Consider the following 24,182-nt stretch of genomic DNA (forward strand, 5'->3'; position numbering starts at 1 on the left):
ATTTTCTTCTAACTGCCAACTGTGAGACTTGTTTTCAGTGTTGCTTCAAAATGAAAATTTGGTGTTTTATTTCCTGTTGAGGTAAAATGAAAGTAATGGACGTGTTTCAAAGAATCAGTTTCCCATGTTAACAACTTTTGCATTGCATGTGACGTGTTTTTTACTCTTCAACTGCTTACAACCCATGGGAAATTCTAATGGTTTTATGTAATAGAACGAGAAATTAAAATTTATCAGTAAGCCTTGCTTTGTGGTAGATTGTCTTCCTGCTGCTGTGAAAACAATCAAAACTTGGCCAAGTTATAAATCTGCAGAAAATCTATTCATAAGTACTTGAAGAAATTATTAGACTTTGGCAGTTTGTTTCTTCATGGTTGCTTCAGAGAGCGTGCTCTTTTTGGTTAATTTGTTTCTTTTTTCTTCCCCTTCCAAGCTCCCCTTCTCTCTTTTGTTTCATGTGCAGAGAGCTGAGTTACTCTGTTGTCCCACTCTGGAGCTCAATAGAAAGAAATTATCTGCAGGTGTTTCTTTCAGTTGACAGAAACACTGTTGCCATATCCACCAACGTAGAGGAAGATTATTACTGGGAGAAAAAGTAGGGTTAAGACTGAAATTAACAGTGAAATCATGTGCTGATCATAAAGGGGTAAAGAGCAGTTATTTTAACTTCTGTATGTTTCTAAAGGGATTTGGCTCAACATTATGAGGGAGATAAGAAAAGTACTTCTGATAATAGAACAAATGTCAATATGAAGGGTTTCTGCTAGTGCACAGGGACTGTATTTTACCTAGGGTATTTTTTTTCATCTCTTAAACCTCTGTAGGTAAAACTTTACTCAGAGTGTAATTTCTGGTTTTTTATGTTTTGATGCATATTTCTGTCTTTGCCTAATCATCCATTAGATTTTAGTGAGTAAAGTTTTCGGAAGAAAGGTAATGATCTACAATAAAGGAGAGGAGAAGACTGAACATGTAACAGTAACTTGTATAACGTTGTTCCATACAACATTACGGAATACTTAATCTTCACACAACTGTTAAAACAAATAACTGTTGTAGAAAATAATGAAGTCCTCTCTCCTTCAAAGGAGGAAATAAATGTTTTGCAAAGTCATAAAAATTTGACAAATTTTGCATCCATGACTCTATTGTATTTATTATTAGGTTACTTAGATGAATTTCCCACCATACTATTAGATGATTACACATTTTATGAGTAGTTTCTTTTTATATGAGCAACACTGCTAAAAGCTTGTACATATTAAGCTGTACTGATATATTAGCATTTTTATCATTCTTACCTCCCTTCTTTGCTCTTGTGCTGTTGCCTGTGAATCCCTGTAGGTGTACCAAGGCGTGAAGAAGCACGGCTTTTTGCAGCCGCACATGCTGGCGGAGCAGGAGGTGGTTATCACCACCTACGACGTCCTGCGCTCCGAGCTGAACTACGTGGACATTCCCCACAGCAACAGCAAGGACGGGCGCCGCTTCAGGAACCAGAAGCGCTACATGGCCATCCCCAGCCCCTTGGTGGCAGTGGAGTGGTGGAGGATCTGCCTCGATGAGGCACAAATGGTTGAATGCACCACTGCAAAGGTATGACATTCCTGGTCATGCATTCATTTAACTTGAAAAAATAAGAGAGTCTCTCCTTCCCCCCTCTTAATGTTCAGAGTACACTCATGTAGTTTGTCCTTGTCCCTTGTTCTTCAGAAGTGAATTTTCTGTTGGGGATACTTACCATTGAATCATTCTCCTGTTGGAATTTTGGAAGATTGTGAAGTATATCCAGCTCAAAAAATACTTAGCATAATCTATACTGACAGTTTAAAGAACTAGGTCATCATGTTGTATATGGTGTTTGATAGTTTTCAACAAGACACTAGCCTTGTTCAGTGATGTGGCTCAGAGGCATAGATATGTCCTTTGGGTCTAGAAGCTAAAATAGTCAGCAGTCTGTCTGCAAACTCAAGGGATACAGTCTGCAGGAGGGATTATTTTAATTAGTCTTTGTCCAGTTTTTTAGCCCAACACAGGAAGACAAAAATGCTACTTACATAATGCCTTACAGGCTTTAATGTTTAGAATTTTTTAAACATACAGTTTATTTTGCTATTTGTTTGCCTTCTGTGAGCCCTTAATTGCACTTAATTGCTTGGAAGAGGACCTGGCTTTTGTCAGCTTTCAGTTACCTTCTAAAAAGATCAAAAATATTATATATGTTTTTATAATATATTGCACCAATGCTGCTTCTAGATCTAAGAGTACCTGCTGAAAAGATGTTCAGACTTCTCAAAAATAAGATCCACATGTTGTCAGACTGTGTTCCACTCTGTTTTTCCTTTCCTATCATTGGCTCTGTGTCCTTTCGTTAGGCTGCTGAGATGGCACTCCGTTTGAGTGGAGTCAATCGCTGGTGTGTCAGTGGCACTCCTGTGCAGCGAGGATTAGAAGGTGAGATTTTATGTAGTGGTGTAATCTCTGGGCTTTCCTTATGCTGATAACTAGGTGAGGCTTTGAAGCAGTTAAAATGTCTGCTAGTTTTGTTCTGAATTCACTAGGTACTCTAACTTTGTAAGCCATAAACTTTAAGCATAATAATAAAGCCATCAATACATGTATCAATATACAAATCAAAGAGGTGAAATCTTTTTGGCTCCCAGAGAAGCTGTGTGTCTAATAGCTGACTCAAGTGTGTTCTTCAGTTTTCACTTAGTGGAGTGGAAAAATATTAAACCTTCTTTACAACAGATAGTCTGCTCTGGTTACTGAATCCTGTGAACTGTCAAATACAGCAAGCAAAGCTGTATTTGCTTTTTGCATAGCTCTGTATGAACTACTGTGGGTATCCGCTGCTTTGAATATAAATTCTACAAATCATGCTAAACCTTATGAAACCATCTCCAGTCCTTATGTAAGGACTTAATGACTTGCAATGTGTGGAGTAGGTAGCTGTATGTTAGCAGGTGACATTTATCTTGTCTTTTTTTGTGTGGTGCTCAGTTTCTGTAGACAGGCTTCAGACAGAGATAGAATAAAAGAAAGGGAGCTGACTAACTGCTTTGTCTCCCTGTGTTCTCTGATGGATTTTGGAATATATGGTACACATTGGGGCAATGTGTTTAAAAGTGGATAAATCAGTGTAAGCATTTGTGGACTGTTGTTTGGATACTTAGTTGTAAAAATCAATATATCAGATTAATTTGTAATGGAATTTTGAATTAAATTTATAAATACCTGTAATAGTTGCACGAATACAGTGTTAATAAAGCAAAGCTTCAGGAAGAAATGATTGATTTTAGTATCGTGATGAAACTCCTTCAAGGTCCTGTGTGTGATAGTGTTGATTTAATACATATCTGAAATATCATACAGTTCATAATACATGTTGACAGACTCTAAGGCAGCCCTCATCACTTCAGGGATGAAAACTGCTGACTCATTTCAATCTGTGCCACTGCTGCTGTAATGTGGTGGGATAGGAGCTCTGGGTAAACAATTGCTTCTTGCTCAGAAATGATTTCCAGGATTTTTCTTCTTCTGGTCTATGATGTATTTGGTGAATGTCTTGATGTTTTCAGCTGAATACTGAATTATGATAAAGCTAACAGAATAAGGAATGTAGCCACCAGATTTTCAAGAACTAGAAGATATCATCACATATCTCTGTTTCTGCAGTATCCCCATGCAGCATTTAAATGTGTGCTTCTGTGTTTTTCCAGTAAAATTAAGACAGATGTTTAAAGTCAGTACATCCTTAAATTTCATTCCAAAAAGTGACAAGTTTCTGAATTAGGCAGAATTAGCAAGATGTATTCTCTCAATTAGCAAGAAAAAAATTGAAGTGTCTTTTGTTAATTTCTTATGCATTAGTAGAGAAGTGAAAATTCTTCTGAATTGCAGCCCCTTCTAGGATTGTGGGCAGCAGACAGTTGGTGCACAGCAGGCTCTGGAGTAATGATGCTGAGCAATATTGGTTTAGAAAAACCTGGCAAACCCAGTTAACCATATGCAATCATGTAATTTCTGCCTCTTGTCTCTGCTCTGAATAGGCTTAAATTCTTTGCTTTCTTCTGCTAAGCTTGAAATTAGGAAAGTGTCTCACAAACAGCTAAATTCTCTCAAGTTGTGTGGAAATCAAAAACGAGCTAAAGGAGAGAACGCCCACCTTCTACCACCCAGTCCCCTGCCTCAAATTAAATATTTTGCTGAAGGAATGACTGGAAAACATGTGCAAAAGATAAAGGCCAGAATGGAGATGGTTTATGCTTCATAGGCTTTGTACGACAGTTAAATTTTTTTGAGACATATTGCAAAGTATTAAAACACAAACACTTTCTTTTCTTGGCAGATTTGTATGGATTAGTCCTTTTCCTTGGAGTTGATCCTTACTGGGTCAAACACTGGTGGGACCAGCTACTATATCGACCTTATTGCAGGAAAAATCCTCGGCCTCTCTACAGTCTAATTGCCAAGATCATGTGGAGATCAGCAAAGAAGGATGTGCTTGACCAAGTAAATCAAAGTTTTGAGTTTTAGAATTCCTGAACATCATTTATCATTAGTTTTATTTGCAGATTACTTACTTTTTTTTTTTAATTTCAGATTCAAATCCCCCCTCAGACAGAAAATATACACTGGCTTCACTTCTCTCCTGTGGAGAGACACTTCTATCATCGCCAGCACGAGGTGTGCTGCCAGGATGCATTGGCAAAACTCAGGAAGATTTCAGACTGGACTCTTAAGCTTAGCAGCCTAGATAGAAGGACTGTGACTTCTATTCTATACCCTTTGCTACGGCTCAGGCAGGCCTGCTGTCACCCACAAGCTGTTCGGGGAGAGTTCTTGCCACTACAGAAAAGGTGAATTTCTGGCATTTCTTAAATGGCCTACTTTATCCAAAGCAGAGCTCTGATTGTCTCCAGCAATGCAAGTTCTTGTACAGTCCTCAAATAAGCCTAATTTAAGCTTCTTGAGTTAAATGTGTGACTGTGGCACACCAGGGTAATCTGACCTCAGAAGCTGAACAGGCACAGTGGGTTCATTTGTGTAATTCTTGTGTTAAAGAGCATAGTACTGAAGGCATTTGATTCTCCAGTGGCATTCTAACCTTACTACGACTAGAGTGTTGCAGGTAACAGATTGAGTATGAAACAAACCAGATTCTTTTTTTGTTTATATAAATAAGCCCACTGCTTTTTTTTTTGTCTTGTACAAAGCTCACATTCATGAATGAGAACAATGAAAGAATTGAATCAACAGAATGGAATAATTTTTTAGTTCAAAGAAAATGTTAATTTGAGGTTGCAGAATTTGTAAATATAGACCCAAACTTGAAAGCTGTACAAATGCTCTTTTATTTGCATGCTTTCAAGATCATCTTCCCCCATAAGTGCTCTGCAACTACCAGTTTGGTCTCAACTTTTGTTAGACCAAAAAAACCCATATTGCCAGTCCTGTTGTGAAATGTAGCTGCTACCTTTTCAGTCAGTTAGAAGGAGATTGTGAAAGAGCAGGCTGTTTCAATTCCAACTTCTCAGACTGGTGTCTATGTTTCTTTCTTAAACTACAACTAGGGAAGAACTTCAACTTTTAGCACTGCCGGTGTTATTGATACTGTTTCCTATTCCATCCATTCTATTCAGTCTCTTTCAATCGTTGTTAGAAGTTTTGTGTTCTTCTCCTTGCTCTGTTATACAGGGCACCTGCAGTGCCTAAGCAGCTGAAGCTGACTTTGCACCTACTTGAGCAGAGACCAGTAGTTAGCCACTGTGCTGTAGCACTTACTGTGGCAGTCTGCTAACGTGGAAGCAAGGGACTCAAACGTAGGAGAAATCAATATTCCCACCCATCATACAAGATTATTTACATTAAAATGAGCCAGTGTAGTATAAATGAAATATATGTAAACTGAGCAGAGTATGGTGGGAACAGCTTTGTACTGTGTTGATTTTGGTGGAATGGTTGCACAGTGACAGCTGCATAGTAACTGATGGAAAAGCCAGCAATGAAAATTAAATCTTTCTTAAAATCATGTGTCCAGAGAAAAGTCAATTTTCAGCACTGTTTACGTACCTTTTTTTTGTGACCCAAACTTGACTGCAGCAGTGGACATTTCCAGAATAGAGAGAAGATTTAGTTCCTGTCTTTGGTTATATGTAGGAGAATAATGAAGCAATTCTCTGCTAGGACCTTTGAATAACAGAAATTTCCTGAAATAAGAAAGTTGATGCTGGAGCTTATAGATAAGAGACACGGGCCTGGATTAAAAAACTGAGTTTGGAGCATATTCTGTTCTATGATAGATGACCTTTTTCTCCCAGCTGTGTAGTGAAGGCAGTAAATGAGATCTACTCAGAAAAAAAAAGCTCTCAAAAGAGATTTTTCTAGATTTTCCTAATTAACTTGAGTAAAAACCCCTTCTGTTTGCCTTACTTGGTAGTCTCAGGCTGTGTATCTAATTGCATATTTTATATGTACATCCTTCTGCTGTAACAATTTTTGTTGGAACTCCTGATGGAGGTAAGTAGCAGTGGTGGAAGTATCAGCATATGTTATGTGTATTTACTATTTCCTTTGCAGAATTCAGTAATTATGAATAGTGATTATATTGATTTAAAGCTGATTCTGGTGTAACACTGTACTATAAAACCAAGAATCAGTTTCTGCAACTGGAATAATGTTGCAAGGAAGGTAAAATGAAGGCCTAGGGAAGGGCATCCTTCCAGCATAATTGGAGCCCAGTCTGTGCAAGAGTTCAGTACTCTGTTCCACAGTGCTGAACACCAAATAGTAAATGCTTCTCCTGAAGGTGAATGAGGCTGAGGAGCAGGGTTTCAGTGGAGGAGAGTGGTGTCTGGTCTAACAGCAGCAATTGGTATTTGAAGCAGCCTCAGGTCATCTGTTGTAGGCTGTTGCTATTGTTTACTCTCCTGTCTCTTCATATCAGTCCTCTGATTCTTTAACCTGTGGCTTTACTCCAGAGTACCCTTCAAGCTTCCTTCTTGCATCCTCCTCATTTCTGTTCCCGCTCCACTCTATTCTCTTCATTTCTGGTATTTTTATGTGAAGCTAATTCTCTTCTAGTAGAATTCCTCTCATAATCTGCAGATATGACAAATGTAGAATAGGAAGTTTAGAATGATTTTTGCTAGTCTTCTCTGTTCACATTTCACAGGTTTTCTTCTTTACATTGACACTTCATGTGTTTTGTGTTTAGATTGGTAGCAGAGGGTAGAAGTGTAGTCTGTCATAGCTGTTTTCATCTGAACAGCTTTTGTCAAAATGAGGTCTATGTTGCTTGTTTGCAGTTCACCACTAACAGAAGGAGAACAATATTTTGCCCCATGAAGGATTATTTTATCAAATTCAAATTTTCTTCTTGCTCCTTATTTCTTGTTGTTCCAGGAGATGGCAACCTCTGGACACATTCAAGTTAGGGTAAAGCTCTAGCAGGAAGAAAATCTGACAGCTAGAGGTTTTTTAATAAGTAAAAAAGTCTCAAAAAAGACCCCATTGGATGCATGTAATGATCTGCTATGCTGCTCAGCATGACCCCCTTACTTTTCCAGTACTGTGATTTTGTTTCAAATTCAAGCCATTTGCTCTCCTTTTCAGCACCATGACCATGGAGGAGCTGCTGGCCTCTCTGCAAAAGAAGTGTCGAACAGAGTGTGAAGAAGCTCACCGACAGTTGGTGTGTGCTCTCAATGGCTTAGCTGGTATCCATATCATTAAAGGTAAGGCCAAAGGACCACAGCATATTCTTTACTCCTTTCAGCACAGGAGTAAAGGATATGCTTCATCTCTGTTGGGAGATTAAAAGAAGTCATACTTGTGTAATTGTACTTAACCTGCTTTTGTTTTATCAGTACTGCTTTCTGGGCTTCCCTTGTGCCCCAGCCATGCAAACTGCTATGCTGACTGCTAAGATTCCTTTTGCTGCTCCTGCTGCTAGACAGCTCTGTCAATGTCGATTTTGTCTAAATTACAAGGCAAAAAAAGTTTTGAATGGAAAACAAAAATAATTATATGAATCTTGAGTGTCCCACAAAACAAAAATTAATTATTCCATTATGAATGTGTAAAAATGCCACTTTTCCTAGTTCTTTTAAAGTTGACAGGCTGTTTGAATTTTTCCAGCTCATGTCCAAGTCTTTCTTCAAAGAGAACAGGCAAACTGCCTTTTCTCTTACTTTCTCTTAGAGTCCTCATAGAAGGACTATATTCAGATTCTTTAGTCTGTAGTTAGTGGATTTGAAATACTTTGTTACAACTGCAGCATGGAGATAAGTGTTTCTGATACAGTTAAGTGCTTAAAAAGAGTTACATACAGAGGTAATGCTTCTAAAATGCACTAGTAGCAAAAATTATGTTTGGCCTATTTTGAAAACCAGATTGATAAAAATTTCGCCTGATGAGAAACAAAAGCAGGACAAAAGAGGCAAAGTTCTGGTCTGTAACTCCTCCCCCAGTATTACCCTTACACTCAGTCTTCTTTTTCAGGAAGGGGGAAGCACACCTTATATAAAAGTGAGGCCATGAATTTAATCTTAGTATAATTGAAAACTTATAGGTCTATAATTGGTCCAAATGTATTGCTACAGGCAAAGAAAAGAGTAACAATCACTCTTATTTGTTTCTACTTGTTCTGCTTTTCTGCTTACTTTTCTACTTAGGCTCATCTGGACCCTGAGGTCAATGGTTTGGTAGATGTGGTGGCAGTGCAATTGCCAGTTGTCACTGCCTTCATCAGTAGGAATAAGATGTTTGTGTTGATGGTTTCTTCCTCACACAAGAGTCCAGTGAGGGTCATTTTTATGTTTGCTAGCATGTTTGCATCTTTCTCTTTCTTCATTGGTCTGCAGCTCCATGAAAACGCTGAATTTAGTGGACATGATACCTTTTATGAATGTTACATACTCTTTCTTTGTTCTCTTTGTTGCCCCTAAACCCAGTTTTGTCCAGCTCTAAGTCTGCATTTCTTTGACTGTGGGTGAGTTGTTTATAGCCATGGCTTTCTTATTCGCTGCCAAGCCTGTGCACCATCTCTTAGCATCCCATGGCTGTACTGTACACTGCATCCTATATCTTTACTTGTCGATAGCCTCTGCTGTTGTTGCTAGGCCTATTTCCCTACACTACATCATTGTGGTAGTTGTAAATATCTCATTCTACATGGAATAACTGCCCATTACTGCTGTCTATATAAAGCTGTGTTTGTACCACACAAAAATAAACAAAAGTTTAAAAATATACTAAAAATTAGCCATAGACCTAGTGAATTACAGAAATTGCTATCACAGCTAAGCCAAGTAAAAGGTTCAGGCAGGGCAAGAAAAATTCAAGGGAGGCCTCACAAGGTTCCAACTAGCAAATTCAGCACATAACTTTTGGCCGTTTCTAGTAATTGCAATCCTGTATGGTGGAACTACACCCTTACAAATGCAACTCTTTCAATGTAAGAAGCAGCAAATCTTGTTGACATAGAATTGTTACACTTCCATATAGATAGGATGATTTTTTGTTTTACTCTCTTATCTGTCTTTATGCATTTCTTTTCTCTGTGCTTCTCCATGTTTTGAGAGTTTTTAAGAGTATTACTGGCTAAGTTAATTTCCATCAGTTGAGAAAAGCAAATAAAGATGGATTTATTTTTTCACTGCTTTTCCATACACAACTTCAATTTTATATTTCTTTTTAATTGTTATAAGCTATTTTCTGAGGAATGACTGTGATGCTGGCAGCTTACATCAGTAGTTATGCTTCCTGCATGTACCTAATCATTTCTACGTTTCTGAAGTATGACACAACTTTCATGGTTTTCACTGGGAGAGTGAATAATGCATTTGCAGTGCAAATTTAGCGATGCATCACTGCAGTGAGTTGTAAATGATTTTTTTAAGTGCAACATGAGATTTTTTTTTTAATTTATGCAACCATGAATATATATTTTAAGATTAACAGATTTACAGATCTTACAATCACAAAAGATATTTAATTTGAAAACTGTATAAGTCTTTGTAGAATATCATATTGTACTTTTTACCAGTTTTATGGGGGGAGGAATGACCAGGAAAAAATTGCTTGAAGACAGGCACTTAATATAGAGACTCTCTGAGAACATCTTAGTATGTTACAAGTAATGTAACACTTGTAAGGTCATAGCTGTTTGTATATTTAAAAACCAACACAATGTGTCTGTGTTTTTGCTACTCTTTTTTAATTCAGGAGAATATGCATTGGCTGCGGAGCTGTACAGAGAAGTACTAAGATCATCTGAAGAGCACAAAGAAAAGCTCAAAACAGATTCCTTGCAAGTGAGTGAGCATTGAAATGTAAAAAGACGTAGTTAAGAACTGGAATACTTTAGAATACTTTAATTCAACAGGTCAGTCTTTTCTTCATCCCAGTGGTATGCTGAAGTACTTTTTCAGCCTGCTGTAATGATAACAATCTTTGATCACAATCTTTAGATAGGAATCTGTCCCATGACCGTCATGTTTCCTTTTTTTTTGACAAAAAAAAAAGCTACTGTGTTTGTAAAAACCTGCTTGTGAGTTTTCTTGATGTCCCTGAAGCAGTGTATGATCTCCACCTGCTGTTCTGCAGTACAGTTAACAAGCTGAATTCCCAGTCTGGTGCATGTGACTGTGACTGCTCATGTTAAGTGTTATATTACATCCTACAATTACAGAATGCAGGGTTTGCACTGAGAGTGATATTAATGTGCCAAATGATAGAGAATAATAAAATATTTGCACTGCAGAAGATAAAAGGGCATCAAAACAGAAAAGAAATGAAGTGACTTTTCTCTTTGGGCATTTGACTTCATGTCTTTTGAATACTATTTTAAAAATATGAATATATTTTCCTGGTTAAAAAGTCATAATTCTCTAAGTAACATATTTATTGTTCTTCAAGATCTATCAGTTCTTAATTGACCAAAATTTTCTTCAGCATAACAAGAGATTTTAAATGTTAGTGATACATAGATAAATGATCAGTTGTCTGTTTCTTTACTTGCTTCTATGAGCAAATTATTATTTGATTGTGTGGCATGTGGTCACCTGATGCCTCTGTTGTGCTTCTTTGATTCTTCCTTTTCCTTTGTGACTTCCTGGTGGCATTTTTGGCCTAGCATAGATGTGTTAACCTAAACTTGTTAAGCTGCACGTAGATTGTTATTAAATTGTTCTACTGGATTGTACAATCCAATTAAGCTTTTTTCCTCCCTTGAAATATATGCTGACTAATGTTGTCTTAGTGTAATAAAATTTTACTTCTGTTAAGTCTTCTCAGTTATGTAGGATTAGCTCTTTAGGATAATGGCAAATCACTGCTGGCCAGTCCTCTTGAGTGACTGAAATAGTAATAGGGCAGAGGTGAAGAGAACACAGGATGTGAGAAAGGCACAAGTTTAGGATAGTGGAGGTTATTACTATGAGTTTGTGGGAGCTGTGCAGGGTGTGTAATATTATTGGTCTGGTCTGAGGAGCAAAGGGTGAAGCCAGAGAAGAGGAGCAGAGTTTCCTTATATTAAGAATCAAATTTATTTTCCCTAAAAGTGTACCAAAAGGTCATGTGTTTTTCCGTATCTTTTATTTCAGTGAAATGAAAAATATGAAAAATTATTATAGCTCTTGGTATCTGGTCTTTTCCTTGCACTTTATTTTGCTTTAGATAGGCTAAATGGATACTCAGAATATTCCAAAAGACACCAAAGAAAGTGCCCTGAGATAATTAGTTTTTCATAATAGTCAAGGGCTGTTTTAATTAGGAGGGTGAGTATGGCACAGGATCTGATGACCTGGTATCACACTTGCCTGCTGATTTGCTTTTGAGATGTTAAAGAAGGTCTTTTTAATATTTAATTTCCTATCTCTGTGAAATGTGGAAAGGAATCTTTCTTTTCTTTATAAGATGCTTTCAGATTAGCAGAGAAAGCAAAACTGATTTTAAATTCATGCTAATTTCTTGCTGTAAGCTTTCATTGCTCTTTAGGTCTTTCCTGTCACGGATGTTCCAATGGATTTTTTTCATGATTGCTCTTGACTTTGTGTATATTTAGAGACTTCATTCTACACATAATTTGATGGAATTGTTGGCAAAGCACCCAGGAATTCCCCCAACTTTGCGTGATAGCCGACTTGCAGAAGAGGTAAACATCTTTTGTTTTCACATAAATATGTAGGGCATGTTTTCATTTTTTGTCCCCTCAGCATTTTCTCTAACAAAAGAAACAACAATTCATTTCAAAAGAAATAGCTTTTGAGTTAACTACATGCATAAGCCATTCTTGTTATTTTATGAGTAAATTTTATATTATGATTATATTTCATGAGTAAGTTCAATTGTCCTGTTCTCAGACTGTTCTGGGATCTTTTTATTGTTTGCTTATTCAACACAGATAAGTAGAAATACTGAGCTATATTCCAGTTCCCTTTTGTAATACATTGTATTCCTATTGTGTTGTTTGGGCTTACCCAAAAGCAAGTTGCATAGTTAGTATCTTTATAGTGATTTGCCTTCTCACATGTTTTTTGTAGCTTACTAATAAATGCTGGATTCTAGAGGAAAAAAAAATATTGCTAAATATTGCTTACAAATGAGGGTGGGTAGCACATAGATAGGTAACCACTTGAAAGTCCTATGGTAGTTGGGGAGTTTTTATGTTTGCAGTATTCCTCACAGATATGATTTGTGCATAGTTAAGGCTATTACTTCCATACAGGCAGAACAACTCCGACAGCATTATATGAGTAAATCCAATGCAGAAGTTGCAGAAGCCCATCAGGCCTTACAGCCAGTTCTTCAAACCATTCGGGAACTTCAAAGAAAGGCAGGTGCCTCTTAAATGTTTTGTCTGTGACTTTTGGCATTTTTAAAGAATATTTTTTTCATCTTTTTGTCCATAACTCTAGCTGTTTATCTTCTTTCACCAGTTAAAATTACATGGTCACATCAGTGTTGCTCTCTTAGTTTCACAGGGAACTTTGCTTTTTCTGATTAAATGATCTCTATCTCCTTTTAAGAGAGAGAGAAGGAAGAAACTTTGAGATCATAGTATTTCTGTGTGACTGTTCTGTATAGATAATCTTGATGAATCTGATTCTACTGAAGGAATATAAAGGTGTGGAGAATGTAGACAGTTTCTTAGTCATGTTTTTACGCGTCAACAGAAGACGGGATATTTTTTAATCACACTCTCATCCTCCACTTTTCATGGAATTAACCAGTCTGTATTTGACTGTGGACTAAAGATCAGTATATGCCTCTGTTGCAATGAGTAGATTGGTTTTCTGTTGAACGTTCAAGGATAAATCTCTTGTTTTTCATACAGATACATTCAGGTTCTCCTTGGTGGTTGGATGTCATCCAGACAGCAATACAGTATGCCATCGATGAGGAGCTTGTTCAACGTGTGCAAAACGAAATTACCTGCAACTACAAACAGGAGACAAGTAAACTCTCTATGGCAGAGAAGTAAGAGAATAACTGAAATAGGCTGTTAAATACAGATAAATCTACTCAGGTCTTCTTACTAGTCTGTGCTAGCTGTTGCAATTAGATAGCAGACATTTTTGCTTCAGAGCATCTGGACTGCAATTATGTTTCAAAACCAGTCCCTGAAAAAAGCACAACTAGATAGAGGACTTGGAAAGAAAAGCAGGAAAATAACTGTTTTCTCTTAGATAAGCATTCTTTGAAATGTTCTTCTGCATTATCTACTGTGGTTTTATAGTCTTCTGTACTCATGAAATTGCTGACTAAGAAGAATTCAAAGTTTATTACATTAAAATCAAGTAACCTGTAAAAGAAATTGGCTTGCTTAAATGGAAAGTAGACAGACAATATCAGAAAATCCTTGTGTAACACCATAAAATAGCATCACTCTTTTTCTGAGCAAAGAATTTGAAGTTGGTTTCATGTTCAAGACAACAGTATACCATTCAATTACAGAGCAATGAATTCAGAAGGGACATTCAGAGGTTGCTTAAATCAACCCCCATCTTAAGATCCAGACCCATGCTTGTTCAATCCAGTAAAGCTGCACAGCGATTTGACCTGTTTAGTATCTCCAAGGAGGGAGATTCAATAATCTCTCTGTGAAGCTTGTTCCAGTATTTGGCCTACTTGGTGGATAAAAAGACATTAAAATTGTTTTACCTATTTAATATTTCCTGTGTTGCATCATGTGTACATGGTCTCTTTTTCTTTTGCCAGGTGCCTTTGACAAAAGTTTGACTCAGTCTTCTCTGTATGTTCCTGTTAGATAAATACAGAAAGCAATAAGGTCTGCCCTTAATTTTAGGATTGAATAGACCCTTTTCTCCTAAGCCCCTCTTGTACGTTCTGGATGAAGGTCTGTAAGTTCATCACAGAAAAGGGAGACATAGGAAGGACAGTGCTCTGGTGGTCTAACTTCGGGCAATTTTCTCAGATACATGAACTTACGCTTTTAAATACAATCTTTCTGAATCATGTTTTAGTCAAATACATTTTTATTATATTTATGAAATATATAAATATACGTATATACATCTGTGTACAAGTTATAAAACGTGTATCAATTTAAATACTCAAGATGCACATATTTTAATTCCGTATGTAAAGATGTATCCTGCATTTTGACTCTTCTGCCATCACGATTCCAAAAGGTTGAAATTTCTTCCTGATTGAAGTAAATATATCTTTTATTTTCAGTACTTACCTAATTCTATTGAATAATCTAAATAAAAACACAAAACCTCTTTTTTCTTCAGCACAAGAGGCAATGCACACTGATACACAAGATGTTCCCTCTGAACATCAGGAAATGCTTTTTTCTGTGAGGGTGACTGAGCACTGGAACAGGTAGCCCAGAGACGTTGTGGGGTCTCCATCCTTGAAATACTCAAAAGTTGTCTGGGCATGGTCTTGGGCAACCAGCTCTAGGTGACCCTGCCTGAGGAGAGCTTTTGAGCAAGACAACACCCTGAGGCCCCTTCCAACCTCAGCACTCTGTTAAGTCTGGATATGAATGTATTGCGTAAAGCCAAAGTCTTGTACATCAATGTCAGACCTTGTAGGAATGATGCACTTTCTTTCAGCAAGAGACTTCTGCTCTCAGGAAAAACACAATGTGACAAGTGCTTAACTTGTGTTTGTGTTTGTGGTCATTACTGCACCACCCTTCCAATCAGTGAAGACAGCTAGGGAGCTAGGTTTCAGAAGAATAGTTTACTGTTATGTCCATTTAATAAATTTAACTTTAAAGCTAATTTGCTGAATGAAGTGTATTTTTGTGATGTGTGCATGTGTCTGTTGTGAATTGCACAGGTGCATTGAAAATAATTTTGTTGGCCAACAGACACAAGTAAGACTGTATGTGCAGTGGTTTTCTATTTAGTACATCTGCATTGTGGACCAGAATGTTGCAGGTTGGTGTTCACTACTAGTATTTGGCCACCTCTCAAGTCTTGGAAAGAGTCTTTCTAAAGATAGCAGGCATCAGTTCTGGGGATACACTGAAGTGATTTCTGACAGCATTGCATGTAGCAGGAATAAGCATTTGCTTCTTTTTTATTAAAACTTTTTATGTTGTCCTAGATTGCTATTTAGCTACTTCTCTTCTACTTTAAAATACTGAATCAAGTTTGGATTATGTGTCTTGGTGTACAGTAATTTCTCTTTTTCTTTAAATCAGATTCCGTGACTGCAGAGGCCTTCAATACCTACTCACAACCCAGCTGGATGAAGTGAAGAAGTTCCAGAAGATTGTAAGAGAAGCAGTGAAAAACTTAGAAGGGCCTCCTTCTAAGCAAGTTATTGAGGCTGCCACTATCTGCCATTTGCGACCTGTTAGACTGCCACTTAACAAGTAGGTCTTGAAAACAGAAAATATACTTTGGATGTGTATTATTTAATTTTCCTTTATTTGAAATAACATACTGAAGCCTTTATTATGTACTCAGGAGCTGTATGCACACAGATACCACAGATCTATTTGTTAGCATCATGACCTTTGGTTTTATTTTTATAAAATCTTCTGGTGTTAGCTATATTAGTGTACATATGACTGTTATTTTGCTCTTTTTAAAGAATTTAGTGTAGTTTTTTTGTTGGAATAGGGGCTTATGATAATTTGGTTTCTGATGAAATTGAGTGCCTCTGTTTTCAATTTTCTGTATTGCAGCTGTGTCTTTTGTAAGGCTGATGAATTGTTCACAGAATATGAGTCAAAGCTCTTTATGCATAGGTAAGTTCATAGCTTTATAAATTTCTCACTGTTAGAAAAAGTGAAAGTTGGATTGGTTTATGTTGTCTGAAATAAGTATATGACCCAATGACAGAGACTTCTTGCTGATGGCTTCGATAGTAGTTCTATTAGGTTTCATTTTCTATGTAAATTTCATTTGAAGAAATGGTGTCCAAGGAATGAATACATGCCACTTTCTCTCAAGCCACTACAATATGACCATACATCTGAAATGAAGTGGTGGCATGTTCAGGAAGCATGTGTATAAATACAAGTATGCTATTTTAACACATACTCCTATTTGTGCAAATATTTATTTGCAGTCCAGCTGCAAGTGGTATAATACCAACGTCATTCAGTGTTACAATGAGAGATCTCAGACAGGATAAAGCTGAAAGAAGGGTGACACCTGCACAGGGTGTCAGAGAAGTGTGCATAGTGGGCGGTACTGAAAGACATAGATTACAGCTCTCTGCATGCTTTCTTTTGGACTTCTCTCATATCCCTCACAATGTCAAAATTGGATTGAAAAGTCTTGAGGTTACTGAGAAAACATTTTAAGAAGTCTTTACCAGTGGGAGTTCTGTTGCTTCATGACGGCTGGAATCAGGAAGAATGGATTATTTTAAAATTAGCATTATTTGTCAAGGAGAGAACTGAGAAGCTGTACTGTTCTTTACACAGCAAATTTTGCATCCAAGTTTAACTGTAATTCTTGCTTATATAAAAAGTCAGAAATTATTTGTTTTTAATGAATGTGACATTAGTAACTACTGAAAGATGGTTTAGATATGTAAGCCTTTACAAAAGCTATAGATGACTTGGGGCTGACAGAATGGCCTGAGGATTGGTACCAAGGTCACTGTGTTCAAAGCAAGCTTTTGATTAGGTAATAAAACAGCTGTTTATATTTCCTTGGTTTGCATTTTCCTTTAATCATATATAAGAAGGCTGAATAAGTACAGATGGATGTGGAAGTAGCAAATCAGTGCTAAGTGCTGTGCTTGGTTTGTTTTAAAGTGTTAAAGGCCAGATGGCAATATTCGAGGAGATGATAGAAGACCAAGAAGGGCTTGTCGATGACCGTTTGCCCACCACAAGCAGAGGCCTCTGGGCAACCAGTGAAACTGAGCGTGCTTTGAAAGCTCTTCTTTCCTTTGCCAAAGCTCATCGAATGGATGCTAGGGTAACTGAAGAAGGGAGCATATTCCTGGAACTCTTTGAAGCATGGAAAAAGGAATATAAGGTACAGTAAATTACATGGTGATCAAACAGTTGTGTGGTCCATTTAATTTATTATAAACAAATTGTAGCTGAATATTAGCATATCTAAGTTGTATTCCGAAATTAGGGTTTGCCTACCAGCCTTTTCCACAGTGCTTATTACAGGATTTGATTTTAAATGATTTATATGTGAGCTAATAGTTTCTAAAAGCTATACTGGCTACTAATCAAATTACTAAGCAATGTAATTGCATCTATTAAGACAGCATAAAGATATAATTAAATGTGTTCATCTGTTTACTTGAATCAGAATGTAACAAGACTCAGCAAATCCAGCACTGGTCCATTCTGTAATTCAGGTTACCTTCAGTCTTGTGAAGATGGAACACAGTTTTTTCATGTGCCTGTATGTTAGGAAACAAAAGATGGGCCTAATATACCAATGAGAATGAAGACAGTGTTATGATTCCGTCTATTGTAACTTGGAAATACTGATTCAGTGGTCTGTACTACTCCAATATACACTGAGCTACAAGAATGATACTCTGTGAAATAACTATTTTTTTCATTCATCAGGTTTTTTTTTTTTGTTTGTTTGTTTTTCAAGGCATTTTGTTTCTGAATTTTTAGTTGCATTAATTATTGTAACACTAATTGTTGTAGAAGAAACGAGCAACAGCTATTTCTAGTTGTTTATCCAGAAAGGCTGGAGAAGAGAGCGGGCAAAATAATGTCTATACTGCTTGTTTTCCATTTTAATCAGTTGTTGTTATGGCTGAATGCTGTAAAGAAATATTATTTCTTCCTCCAAAAAGATTCTCACATTTCATTTTACATTGTATGGCAGAGTCATGTAAGTGTAACTCAATTCAGTTCTGCTGTTCACTTGTTTGGGGTTTTCCTACAGTTACTTCATGAGTATTGGATGGTGCTTAGGGATCATGTGTCTGCTATTGATGAGCTGGCCATGGCAACAGAGCGACTGAGAGTGCGTCACCCTGATGAGCCAAAACCAAACCCACCAGTGCTCCACATCATAGAGCCACATGAGGTAGTACTGGGAAGGAAAGAATGGTTTCTTTTTGAAGGAACCTACCTCCTACAAAATTAAAATCTATATCTGGATCTATGTATAATGTCTATAATGTGTCTCTGTTTTCATTTCAGACAGGCTTGCTGGAGTATAGAATTTTTCTAGGTTGAGTACATGAGCCATTTTAAGCTTGAAACTGTTACTCTGATATATTTTGTTAGCCTTCTGACAGAGTGGCATATTTCCAAGAGACTGCTGCCCTTTCAGGAGCAGCAACTTCGTTTCTCTGCAGTTGCCCAGCTTTCCAAGCTGGGTGGAAAATTAAGTTGACCTGACTGCTTACCCGTATTGATACTTTTCACAAATATCTATATAAAACAGAAATAAGCACGTCAAAGAAAAATCTTTTTTTCAGTATTTTGAAATTTCTGAGCTAGCCCTGACTCTGTTTATGATGATAGAAAAAATGTTGGGTTGATTTAACCTTTTAATTTTTTTTTTTGCACCAACAGAAGTGTATTTTCTATAAAAACATTTTGTGCTTTTTTTCTGTGAGATTGAGTTAGATAAAATTGCTTCTTTCTATAAGGAAATAAATTTCATCTCTGTATTAAAACAATTTTTAAAAAAGGAGCACTTTGCTTAACAAATGCCTGATAAAGTCTTAAGATTTATACATGTATGTGCAGCCATAAAAGAAACACCCATTTCTTTGGCCTTCATCCTTCAGGTGCCTGCCTCTTCTGCAGTATTGAACTTCTCCACTATCAGCTGTAATTAATCTAAAAAGAAGTCAGCTTGATGTTTCTGTCTATGTATATATAGTTTAAATCAAAATTGGACATTTCTAAGAAATATAAAGAAAATAATTGTCTCTTACACATTGTTTTTTAAACAAGCAGTTAATTCTGTTATATATATACACAATTGTAAGAAAAGAGATGATACATTGAAGGAACTTCAAAAGAAACTTGTGAAAATTTGGGTTATTTTAATTTAATTTTGTTTCTCTAAAGAACTAATAATGTAAATAAAACAATAAAAAGCAATTTTATGTGCATTCTGCATCTCAGCCCATTCATGGTGCTGTGTTCATACTGGGTACAGGAAATGAATAGATATTCTGAATTTCACAAAAAAAAATTAATTTAAGCCTTATTGTAAAATTTAACCTTTTTTTCCCTTTTTAACACATATTTAATGTTGTTTTCTTAGGTGGAGCAAAATCGAGTGAAACTTCTGAACGACAAGGCAGTTGCCAAATCACAACTTCAAAAGAAATTAGGACAACTTCTGTACCTCACTAATCTGGAAAAAGTAAGATTAATGGTTCCTTGGTCTTTACCTTTCCCTGTGGAAGGGAAAAAACCTACCATTATTTTTATTTAAAACTTCCATCTTAAAGAAATTGAATTTTCTGTGAGGATTGATCACATTTTCAAATTCAGTGTGCTGTTCTTTGTGTTACTGTGTGCTCAAAAAATTATTTATTGCATTATATATTTTAGTTACTTGTTTAATTACGTACTTATTAAACAATAAACTAGTTTTAGATGTGTAAAGTTTTCATTAAAACTAACTGGGCCATGTTTAGTAGAAGCCTTATAAAATTATGTATGTCTCTGCATACCTTTGGTATTTTACTAAGAGCTTACCTGAAACAGAAGGATAATCACTTCTGGAGTTAAGTGAGCATTAAAAAAAAAAAAAAAAAGCAAAACAGACAACCTCCATGTATTATATGTTATTTTAATCATAGTGTGGTTTTGCAACCATGTGAAGCTGATAGAAAATATGTGGAGTTTCTTGTTTGAAACTTGTATTTTACCAGGATTTTTCAGAGCTGTTATAGAGCTGCAGATGCCATCAGGACTGCAGAATGAAAAGTGCTCCTTTTGCTTACCATAGGTTACATGTTTTTTAACTCCTCAAGGTGGACTTGAGTACATGGATATGTTTTAAATTTGCTCAGACCGTGTTTTGGTTTGATGTGGTTTCTTTTAAGGGTTTCATTATTCATTTTTTCTAGAAGTTTATTTTAAATATAGAATAACAAAACACAAAGTTGTTTTGTTTTTTTTTTCCTAACTTATAGTCTCAGGACAAAACTACTGGAGGAGTTAACCCAGAACCATGTCCAATCTGTGCACGCCAACTGGGAAGACAGGTAAGATACTTATTCAGCAGGTTTTACTTTTAGAACATCTTTAGCTGGAGCTGAGCCAGTTGTGTGTCAAATTGTCAAGATCTGTTTTTAAATGGATGTTGTATTGAAACAGGGAAAATGAGCTGTTTCTGTAATGTACCAACCAGCCTTTCCCCTGAAATAACATCTTTCTCAGATGCAAGCACATCTCCTTCTTTTAGCTTTTGACATCTGCTTAAGTGTTCCAAAAATGTGAGTTCATGATTGTTTTATAAATCTGAAGTAATACTTCTGGCAGAAAGATTTATTTCCCATTTATAAACAAACAGAAAGAGGAAGTAGGTAAACTTCTATTGTGTACTATTGTACTTTATTGTAATTGTTCTTATTGGTAGTATTTTTTTCTTCTAAAGAAAAGGATGTTACATATGCAAACATTAGCAAAATCCAACAGAATAAATCTGGCAATGTGGATTTCTTTCCCTGCTGAAGTGCAGAAGTTGAAATTCAAGTGAGACCTAATCTATATCATAAAGTACAAAGCCATAGTTTAAACTTGACTTACCATGCATTAGGGAAGAACATAAAAGGACTCGTTATGGTACAACCAAATTGTCTCTTCCTTTTAGGGCAGCTATTTTAAGGAGGTTTAGCTTCTCTTTGCATTATAGATATGTGTAAGCATGAACTGCTGTCCTGCCATGTTTCCAAAGTCCCCTCTGTGTTCTTCTGCCAAGGGTACTACAGATTTTTACAGAGAACAGCTGTTAGTCCTGTTAACTGCCATTATTCTTTATCTCACAGCTGGAAGAGCTCACTGAAAGGGAAAATAATCTCTTAACTTTCTTTATCTTTTCTTAACAGCAAGACTGTTTCTTTAGATGATAGCAGTTTTCATGTTGCAAAGAACTTTTAAAATACTTCTCATTCTGTTTCTGCACAATTGAAAAAACCTAACAAAGCCTAAAAGACCTGCTTAAAATCAGTGGTTTAGTCAATCCCTTTGCTACTTGGTCCCATGAAAACTTCTAGTTATTCCTCTTGGAATGGCCTAAAGAACAGGCTAGTACAGTAGTTTTGAATTTCAAAACTACTGGTCTACAATTTGTTTCTCTGTTAAGGAAGTTTCCAGCTGACACGTAGATGCTCTAGGTTCACAAGGGGAGAACCACTTCTGCAATGCAATCCTGTTTCACATACATTCTGTAAAAAAGAGATTAAGACACTATATAAAATCTTTTTTCTTAAGTCCAAAGATGCTGCCTTGGACTTACCAGTAGGGAAGAATTAAAGCATTTTTTCTATCACTTATTAAATAAGACCAATCTAGTATGAATGCACAGATAAAGAATTGTAGAAAAGGGAAATGAAAACATTTTCGTAATTTTTAAAAAGTATGTAAATGCTTAATCTGTGTTTACATATAAGGCATTAAGAATCATCTTTCATAGAAATGGAAGATTGTAATGTCTTTCCTGGAGTTCAAAACTGAGAAAATGCGAACAATGAACAATAAATTCAGAGACTTCCTTTAGATCATGAATGTCTCTGTGCTGGAAAACTTTAAAATTCAGGCTTTTTAGCAGCTGGAGTGTAACAATTGTAAAATCGTTCTTTAATCTGATGAATATCATGAAAGTAACGTAATTTCTCTATGAAAATATAATTTATCATAGATTGGTACACTGTTTTTCCTTTGCACTGGCCCAAAACTGAAGCTGTGTTGTGTTTGGGTTTTTTTGTTTCCTGCACAGTGGGCAGTGCTGACGTGTGGACACTGTTTCTGTAATGAGTGCATTGCAATCATCATCCAGCAGTACAGCGTTGGCACCCGCCGCAGCTCCATTAAATGTGCCATTTGCAGGCAGACCACATCTCATAAAGAAATATCTTATGTCTTCACTGCAGAAGCTGCAAATCAGGAGGATGATATTCCTGTAAAGGTGAGTTGTTTGTGCAGGAGCTCTGTGGCCCAAACTTCCAGCAGTGCATACTTCTTGTATTTTGTAGCATACTACATCTAGGCAGACAAGTGTACTATATAGTTTTATAAATAGTTTGTCCTAATGACAAAAGCTCTAGACACAAACATGTAGGAATTCAATCCTGATTGCACGGTTGTATCTACTTTTTTACTGAAGGAGAGTTTTCATTGGGTTGAAGAGACAGCATCTTCATGAGTCTTTAGCAATACTGACATACATGTAGTGCATAGGTACATGTTTGCACTGCATGAATGTCTTGTAGAATTGTCTTGTAGAAACCAAAAACCTGTGTTTAGTGCAATTGTGAAAAAAATAGAGGATTCTGGGCTAAAATGCAAAGATAAAATACATTGATAATACCTTGATTTAGATGGTACTGCTGTCTTTTAATAAAAATATTATTATGATACAGCTGGATTAAAAAATGATTGTAATGCTTGTCATTATTTTAATCTGATTAGTGTAGTTAAAAATAATAACTAGTTGTGCTGACAGACTTCCATGATACCTGTGCAAGTCTCCTTGAACCTTGCACAATTTCTAGGGTTGCTACCCTGTATTGAAGACAATGCTACCACATTCACAATAGTTATTTCAACCTCCCTGGACAAATGGAATTCCATTGTATGAGTAGATGATTCCTAACTCGAATTATTAAAGTAGTTGACAGTATGTGGCACCAGGGGGAGTAAATAGGCTGTATTTTTCAAGTGCTACTTCTTAGAACACAACTTCATGCAGGGCTTTTTACATATTAATTCCCTATATAGTTTAGAGACATCACCCTATTTCTAACAAAATTTCAAATATGTTTCATAAATTACATTAAAAAATAACCAGAATAACCAAATTTCATGAATAAGACACTGAAAGAACATATCATCTGCTATTCTGTGTAAAGAGTTGTAGTGTTTTCTTGAAGTATTTCTGCATCAAAAACTTTGAACGAACCAAAAATATGAATTCTGTGTGAATTTTCTTGCTCATTCTTAGTTAATGAAAAATTAAAAATTTACACTGCAGCTTCACTGTATTTACTATGTACACAAGCAACATGGTTAAAAATAAAAAATTCTACCTCATATTCCTTTAAAGGACAATTTATAAAGAATAACAAGCTTACTATGGTTTCTACAGAATACTGAGGTTAAGATCAGTATCACTCAGAATAGATATGAAAATTGTGTGATTTTTTTCAGTGTTCATATTTTAATTAGATCTTTCTCAATCCCTCTTAAAGTATTCACTACCTCTCTTTCTTTCTAACACTTTATTTTACTGATACTTACCATTTTAAGGTAATGCCTTAGATGCAAAGGACTACTGTAAATGGAAGCTTTTTATACTGAGAGAGAGATTACTGGCATCCCTGCATGTTTTGGTTTTGTAAAAGCTTCCTGTGTCTGGTCAGTATAACAGTGGGTGTTGCCAGCCTGTCATCTGAGACAGAAATTGTTAGAGGGTAGTTTTGGTTCTAATGTTTACTGTTCCATAATTCATTTGATCTAGCCAATTTCTTTATAGTCATCTGAATATTTAACAAAATGACAGACT

General features: G+C 36.2%; 1 protein-coding gene across 2 annotated transcripts in view; it reads left to right on the forward strand.

Moving 5' to 3' along the window:
- The window catches only part of SHPRH (SNF2 histone linker PHD RING helicase), a 47,779-nt gene that overhangs the window by 16,463 nt on the left and 7,134 nt on the right, over positions 1–24,182 (forward strand). For both annotated transcript variants that reach the window (XM_066546837.1, XM_066546838.1), the window contains exons 10-25: positions 1,345–1,596; positions 2,376–2,454; positions 4,352–4,515; positions 4,606–4,862; positions 7,618–7,739; positions 10,231–10,319; positions 12,071–12,160; positions 12,734–12,841; positions 13,343–13,485; positions 15,689–15,862; positions 16,178–16,240; positions 17,261–17,486; positions 18,372–18,515; positions 19,713–19,814; positions 20,593–20,664; positions 22,398–22,586. In XM_066546837.1, coding sequence (XP_066402934.1) covers positions 1,345–1,596; positions 2,376–2,454; positions 4,352–4,515; positions 4,606–4,862; positions 7,618–7,739; positions 10,231–10,319; positions 12,071–12,160; positions 12,734–12,841; positions 13,343–13,485; positions 15,689–15,862; positions 16,178–16,240; positions 17,261–17,486; positions 18,372–18,515; positions 19,713–19,814; positions 20,593–20,664; positions 22,398–22,586 — 2,274 coding nt within the window. The remainder of the gene's footprint in view (positions 1–1,344; positions 1,597–2,375; positions 2,455–4,351; positions 4,516–4,605; positions 4,863–7,617; positions 7,740–10,230; positions 10,320–12,070; positions 12,161–12,733; positions 12,842–13,342; positions 13,486–15,688; positions 15,863–16,177; positions 16,241–17,260; positions 17,487–18,371; positions 18,516–19,712; positions 19,815–20,592; positions 20,665–22,397; positions 22,587–24,182) is intronic.

This window comes from Molothrus aeneus, chromosome 3 (assembly GCF_037042795.1).
Source record: "Molothrus aeneus isolate 106 chromosome 3, BPBGC_Maene_1.0, whole genome shotgun sequence".
Classification (NCBI taxonomy): domain Eukaryota; kingdom Metazoa; phylum Chordata; class Aves; order Passeriformes; family Icteridae; genus Molothrus; species Molothrus aeneus.